At 41.4% G+C, this 7500-nt stretch overlaps 1 protein-coding gene across 2 annotated transcripts in view; it reads left to right on the top strand.

Annotated features, from left to right (window-relative positions):
• lmf2a (lipase maturation factor 2a) overlaps window positions 1-7500 on the top strand; it is a 14249-nt gene that overhangs the window by 5167 nt on the left and 1582 nt on the right. For both annotated transcript variants that reach the window (XM_042109445.1, XM_042109446.1), the window contains exons 7-11: window positions 1-71; window positions 5446-5551; window positions 6293-6389; window positions 6558-6740; window positions 7234-7402. The exon at window positions 1-71 is cut by the window's left edge. In XM_042109445.1, the coding sequence (XP_041965379.1) occupies window positions 1-71; window positions 5446-5551; window positions 6293-6389; window positions 6558-6740; window positions 7234-7402 (626 nt within the window). The remainder of the gene's footprint in view (window positions 72-5445; window positions 5552-6292; window positions 6390-6557; window positions 6741-7233; window positions 7403-7500) is intronic.

The following is a 7500-nucleotide window of genomic DNA, read 5'->3' on the forward strand; positions in this document are numbered from 1 at the left end:
CGTATATTGGACCATTCTTCATTTCAACCTGCAGATAGACTGGGACAAGAAGGAGGTCTCTTCAAAGATTGGTGGGTGCTAGTTAATATGGAAACCATCCATCATGCTTCTGCATGGCATACATAGAATATGTATTGAAGAGTTGAACTGCGGAGCGTTATTGCAGCCAGTTAAAACCAAACTCTTAATACATTAAGTAATAAATTTTTTGTTCATGCTTGTGTAATTAATCAACTGAGGAAGTTTCATGGTGATGTCTATTATTTAAAAATTTTACCCTATTCACCTGTAGTGTCTCGCCTTAAGAAATGCATTAATAGTAATGTCATTGAAAAAATATCAAATCAAATCATGACTTTAAAATTGAAAATTCAATCGAATCGAGGATTTTAAGAATTGTGACACCGCTATTGCTTTTACATTATGTGCTCTAATCAGGTTGTACTTACTTATTCATTTCAAGTTTTATTTATATGACGCCATAACTAGGGTTGCAAAGTTGGAAACTTTCCATGGGAATTAATGGAAATGAACGAGAATAAACAGAAATCAATGGGTATAAACTGGACATTTTTAATAATGCAAGTCTATAACAGGGAACTTAAATGTAGTTGATAAAAAAAAAACATCTTGCAACCTGAAACAACCTGATGTAATGCAAATTCAGTTGAATTTGTACCCTGCACATACACTGTACATCAATCACATGCACACAGCAATCAGCATAGGTTACTAGACCTATGAGAAACCCATGGTGCGTTCATGCGCATGGGGAAAAAAACGTCATTGTGAATGTGGGAATAACTGGTGGGAAACCCTGGTGGAAATTGCCCACTTGTGGGCTTGTCACTTTTGTCCTCATTCAAAGTCAATGGGAGTACGCCATTTTGCATAAACTTAAATGGGATGGTTAATAACCATACGGTCATATCGCTGGTCTGATATATATATTTTAAGACTTTTAGAAATAATCTGAATTTGTTGTGGCGTGGCGTGGCGTGGCGTGGCATACCTTGGGCAATTGAGTGGTTTCGGTGTTGTTAGCTTGCTGCTAGCGATTTGCTTTGGCTAGCAAACTGAGGATTAAAACTAGATGTACCGCATAGCGGTACAAAATATGACCGCCGCTCAGTCCTGTACATCCGTTCCGCGAAAATAAATCACACTTCAATTTGTCTCCATATTTTACTCCATCCCCCACTCTTGAAACTTTTGTGTATGCTTGTTTGGCATGCCTGAGTGTGTGTGTGCGGCTGCACAGAAAGTAGCCTACTGGTGCTGAAAAGGTGAATAGATTGTAGAATAGCCAAAGAAGATGTAGAATTGTTATAAAACCTTTAAAATCTCTAAACAATCACAAGTAGGGCAGTTCATCACAGTTCATCCATTGCAACTGGATTGATGAAAGGTCACTTACACCTGTAGGCTACATTGTATTTGGGAAAAGCAAAAGGTATCAGCATAATGTTATTTATTTATTTATTTATTTATTTTTTATGTATTTTTAAACTAAAACATCTCTGTCAGTTCCATGCCGTTTTCAACAGCTATCAAAAACAAAGGTCATTTTTGGATGGATGGATTTTTTGTGAATGTTTCTTCTTCTACATAAGATTTTAGTCATCTTTAGTTCATGTAATACTTTATTGTCAATGCACAAATTAAGTAACAGTAGTCTGAAACGTTATTGTTAATGCACAAATTAAGTAACAGTAGCCTAGTCTGAAACGAAATGCTGTTTTACATCTAACCAGTGGTGCAAATAAATTATTTTTGTCCGTTATTGTTAGTGCAAATATAGGCTGATTCATGTTCCCTTGCATTGTTTAACTGAGGTCCATGGCTAGTCTGGCTTTCATCAGACCAAGCTCAATCTTTTAAGAAATCAAAAAATAAATAGCGGGCAGATCAGACTGGGTTCACCCAGCCTAGTCCATAGGCACCCGATATTGTTTAATTTTCCGATTGAGATATACACGCTCTGGCTATTCTAAATGCAAAAATGCATCAGGGAGTTATGACAAAACGGTAACTAACAAACTAGATCCTAATAGAAAGCTGTTAGCTTCCCTAAGCTACAGGTAGGATTATAAGGTAGGCCTATTGACAACATAAATTGTCAATAGGCTATGCTGGCGACACAAATAAAATCTCCTTTGGATTCTTCTTTGGAAACCAATGGCTTACGCCTTACAGTATCAAGCGGACTTAAACTGTCATATCGTGGCGAAAAGTTGTAATAACATTCACGCAGCTCCATGAGTCAAGGAAAGCGCGAATGAAGTAGCCACTTCTAAATGGGACCCACTACACAGTAGCTTAAGGTGTTTTGCTAAAGCAGCCATAATGAAATGAAGGTGTCATTGTTTGGATACTTCACACACACGTGCTTTTTAATTTCACAGACTACAACTACCAAGCTGTAATCAAAGCACATCGATTCCCCTCTCACACCCTGCACGCACTTAAAACAAAATAAACAGGCGTCTCAGTCTCATGCATGTATAGGCAAAACTGTATCAGACCGGTGTAACGTTGGTAAATCTTCCATTGCACAGAATGATTTTGTAGCACGTGCAATAAATGACAGTCGAAAGATACAAACAGTGCTGCTATACATTTGCTTGGTATAACCGCATTTATAGTTTTCTACAAATGCAATAAATCAAATGCCTCCATCACTCAACCAACGCTAACGGTAACATTACCTAGGTCCTTATTGATATTACAAGATTAACGTACCTGCAGTAAAAACCAAGCATGTCCGATAAACATCCTCAGATTTATTTCGGCTTCAAGAAGAAATGGGAATTACACTTCATGTGAACATCATCCTATCCTTATTAGATGTTCGCTGCGGTAAATTACAGTCCTTGTATGAAGCGTCCATTGTTTTTTCCAACCCACTTTTAACTTCCAACAAAATTACGTCTCACTGCAACGATGCGCCATCTAGTGGACAAACGACTACTTCTCGCCAATACTGAAAATGCAGCCATGATGATGATGATGAATATTTATTTTGGCTTTCTTTTAATCCTACTGATTTTCATTTTTTACCGGGGGGCAAATCACAAATGAGTGATTATGAGCCAGGTTGATGTGGGCCCTTGAGACCAACATACCATAAAAGATTCACAGAGAACTGTGTCTGCCCTACCCTCCTTTCGGGGGGTCCAGTCCAGCGGGGGGGCTGCAGATGAAAACGAAAAATGACGGTTCCATGCTATCCATGTGGGGGTACATGCCCACCAAGTTTTGTGTACCCCGGTCTTTCAGTGTCCCGGGAATCCTTGTTGGTGTACGTCACTAAATGTACACACAAATTATTTTATTGTAAGGCCCCCCATGAACGAAAGTACACAAAACTTGGCATGCATTCAGAGGGTGTCATAATGATCCTACACTTTTAATTTCGTGCAGTTTTGACCTTGTCAGCCAGAGATATTGAGATGAAAACACCTAATTTTTTGCTTTTTAATTTTTAACTAGGTGGCGCTATACATGAAATAAGTGGTAATGGGATGGGTTGACATGCCCCCTTAAGACCAACATACAAAAAAAAGGTGGACCTCCTAGGCCCTACGGTTCTCGAGATATTCACAGAAAACTGTCTCCGGCCACCTACAGGCCAGTTGGTGTATAGTAACATAAATTAATTTATTGTGTGGCCCCCCATGAACGGAATTCCACAAAACTTGGCGTGCATACAGAGGGTGTCATAATGATCCTACACTTCCAATTTCGTGCAGTTTTGACTATGTTAGGTCACAGATACCTTCAATTACACCACCTCATTTTTACTTTTTTGTGTTTAACTAGGTGGCGCTATACATGAAATGAGTGGTTATGGAATGGGTTGACATGGCCCCTTGAGATCAACATACAAAAAAAAAATGGTTCTCCTAAACCCTACGGTTTTTGAGATATTCACAGAAAACTGTGTCTGCCCTACCCTCCTTTCGGGGGGTCCAATTCAGCGGGGGGGCTACAGATCAAAACGAAAAACGATGGTTCCATGCTATCCATGTGGGGTTACATGTCCACCAAGTTTCGTGTACCCCGGTCTTTCAGTGTCCCGGGAATCATTGACGGAAATTTGGGCATGCGAAAAAGAAAAAAAAAAAAAAAATCTGACTAAACCTATATGACCGCCGCTTCGCTGCGCGGCGGTCATAATAAGTTCATTAAAAATGTTTTTAACAAGTAAACTTCAATTAGTGTTCACTTTTGCAATAGATATACAGATAGCACTGATGGTTAGCTTAGCACGCTAGTAAACCATAGGCAGGGATTCCTGCTAGCATGCTAGCTAGTTTTGAATGCTAAGCTAAGTGAAAATATGAAAAATCATATTGCTTATTATAAAACAAAATGTTTATATTTATGTTTGTATATGAAGCAGTTTGTATGAATTACCTAAATTTCCCAGTTCATTACTGTAAATTAACATTAATTCTCATCATTTCTTTCCTAATTCCATGAAGGTTTCCAACCTGGAATATTTCCAAAATTCCCCAGCTTAACTTCCCATGGAAAGTTTCTGGAAAATTTCCAGAAATTTACTAGAAATATTCCGCGCCTTTGCAACCCTAACCATAACATAGAAATATGAGCCCAGCTTGAACTTAAACCATACCTGTCAACACTCCCGTTTTTCCCGGGTTCTCCCGTATTTCAAAGTCATCTCCCAGCACCCTCCCGTTTTGTTATTTCTCCCGGAAAACTCCCGTAATTTGCATGGCCATCAAACTTTATTTTAAAATTATTGATCCATTCATTTTTTCTATTAGTCCTGACATCTCTCAAGTTGCCAGATTGTGTATGAAATACACCCTACACATACACGATCACTTATTTTCAATTTCAACCGTTTTGTCATAGGCTAAAACCTGGCAACCCAAAACCCAAATAAGGAAGCGGGTGCCGGCTGCGCAGCCTGAGTCTCGTCGTAAGCAAGCGGGCTAGTTGAATGGCCTACTCCAGAACTAGCTGTTGTGAAATTGTTGGGAATTTAATTGATTAACACATCACATAAACTGTTATTGAGTGTTGTTGATACACTGAACTTGTGCCCTCGGAACCAAATCTGACAGCAAGCAGCTTTGGAGTTTTGGAAGTAGGCTGCACCCCCCCTTCAAAAAGTCTCGTCGTAAGCAAGCGGGCTAGTTGAATGGCCTACTCCAGAACTAGCTGTTGTGAAATTGTTGGGAATTTAATTGATTAACACATCACATAAACTGTTATTGAGTGTTGTTGATACACTGAACTTGTGCCCTCGGAACCAAATCTGACAGCAAGCAGCTTTGGAGTTTTGGAAGTAGGCTGCACCCCCCCTTCAAAAAAAAAAAAAAAAAACCTTCCGTTTTTGGAAAGCTAAATGTTGACAGGTATGACTTAAACCCACAATGTGTGTGCGTGTGTGTGTCTGTGTGTGTTGTCTAGCCTTCACTTATCACCAGTTCATGGCACTTCTGAAGGATGTGATGAGGCCCAGCATCTGGATTGGAGTTTTGTCCCTTACCTGGGAGATTGTCAGGGCAATGGTCAAGTAAGTGTGTGTAAGTGTGTGTGTGTGTGTGTCACACTCTGTTGCGCATACAGTATTAGAAGATGTAGTGCCCCCTGCTGGTTAAACCAGGAATGACAGGATGTTGGATTTTCCTTTTTGCAACCCCACTGCTTCAAATTAAAAGTCTATGTGTGACCACTAAGGTTGCGGGGACCCTCTTATATAGCCTTTAAAGGTGCGTGGCTGACCCCTGTTATATACAAGCCGGTTCCCTCAATTGGTTGAGTCTGGCTGCTCTGTGAAAGGTGATAGGGCTTTTGTGGGGATAGCCACCCAAACCCTACCAGTGGGAATTTTATGATGAAACTCTGGTTATGTGGCTCATGCACAGATATATTTGGTACTAGAGTTTATGTAAGAACAAGGGTTGCCTAAGTGGTCACTAGCCTCTATTTAATTGTGATGACCTGCAGAATTATCACAACCAAACACTAGCTCATACAGAAACATGCTTTTCTGATTTAAGCGCAAATCAGAGCACAAAGACAACAAGGCTGAAAAATTGACAAATGCACTTGCAGCGGGTCAGGCGATTGAAAGGACGAGACAAAAACAAACAAGCAAACAGACAAAGAAACAAAACACAGAAAAGGAAATATCGAGAGAGAAAGGAAAACGCTCTGACTTAGGGGAGAAGCTGTGGTTTAAACTCCTCCCCTTACAAATCATTAGCTATTTTGTGTGTGTGTGTGCGTCTAACTTTCTGTCTGTCTCCTGCAGGTGTGCGTGTATGAAGGGTGTGTTGTTGCGTTTCTGGAGCACTCTGCAATGGGGAGTGATTTCTGCTGCAGCTGCAAGCATGTTCACCATCAGCTTGGTCAGTAGCAAACCTGTGTGTGTGTGTATAAGTGCTGCAGATTTATCGCATCGCAGTTAACGTCACTGTAGTACATTTGAGAATTGACATTTACGGTATACGAGTAGTGTTTCCTCTGTATATTTCTGTCTGTGTGTTTATGTTCGGTGTTTGTGTGTGTGACCCCAGGTGCCCTTTACCTTCTTGGACTACGATGCTAACAACGCTCTGTGGCCGGGCGTGAAGCAGGCGTTTGAGGTGACTGACCGCTACCAGCTCACCAACTCCTATGGCCTCTTCCGCAGGATGACCGGGGTTGGGGGACGCCCAGAGGTTGTCATTGAGGGCAGCTGGGACCGCAATACCTGGACGGTTAGAGGCCTCCACACTCACGCACTCACACACACACACACACACACACACACACACACACACACACTCACACACTCACACACACACACTCACTCACTCACACACACACACACACACACACACACACACACTCACACACACTCACACACACACACACACTCACACACTCACACACACTCACACACTCACACACTCACACTCACACACACACACACACACACACTCACACACACACTCACACTCACACACACACACACACACTCACACACACACACACACACTCCTGTTTCTTTCTGTTACTTTTCTTTCTCTTTTTGTTTGTAATCTCTATGTATGTAAATGAGATGATGTTCCTAAAATAGGACATGACACTCGGAACAGTCTCTTTCTCTTCCCTTTTTATCTCTATCTTTCTCTCTTCCCTACCCTCACTCACTCTCTCTCTCTCTCTCTCTCTCTCTCTCTCACTCTCTCTCTCCCCTTCCTTCTGTAGGAGATAGAATTCATGTATAAGCCAGGTAACATGAGCGCGTCTCCGCTCTTTGTGACTCCGCACCAGCCCCGGCTGGACTGGCAGATGTGGTTCGCTGCCCTGGGGCCCCACCACCAGAGCCCCTGGTTCACCAGCCTCGTCCACAGATTACTGCAGGGCAAGAAGGATGGTGAGTGTTTTTGTGTGTGTGTGTGTGTCTGTGTGTGTGTGTACAAGTAAAAAAAAAAGTTACTCTGTTCCTGGAGTACAGCCATGTGGACCCCCTTG

This window comes from Alosa sapidissima, chromosome 11 (assembly GCF_018492685.1).
Source record: "Alosa sapidissima isolate fAloSap1 chromosome 11, fAloSap1.pri, whole genome shotgun sequence".
In the NCBI taxonomy this organism is placed as follows: domain Eukaryota; kingdom Metazoa; phylum Chordata; class Actinopteri; order Clupeiformes; family Clupeidae; genus Alosa; species Alosa sapidissima.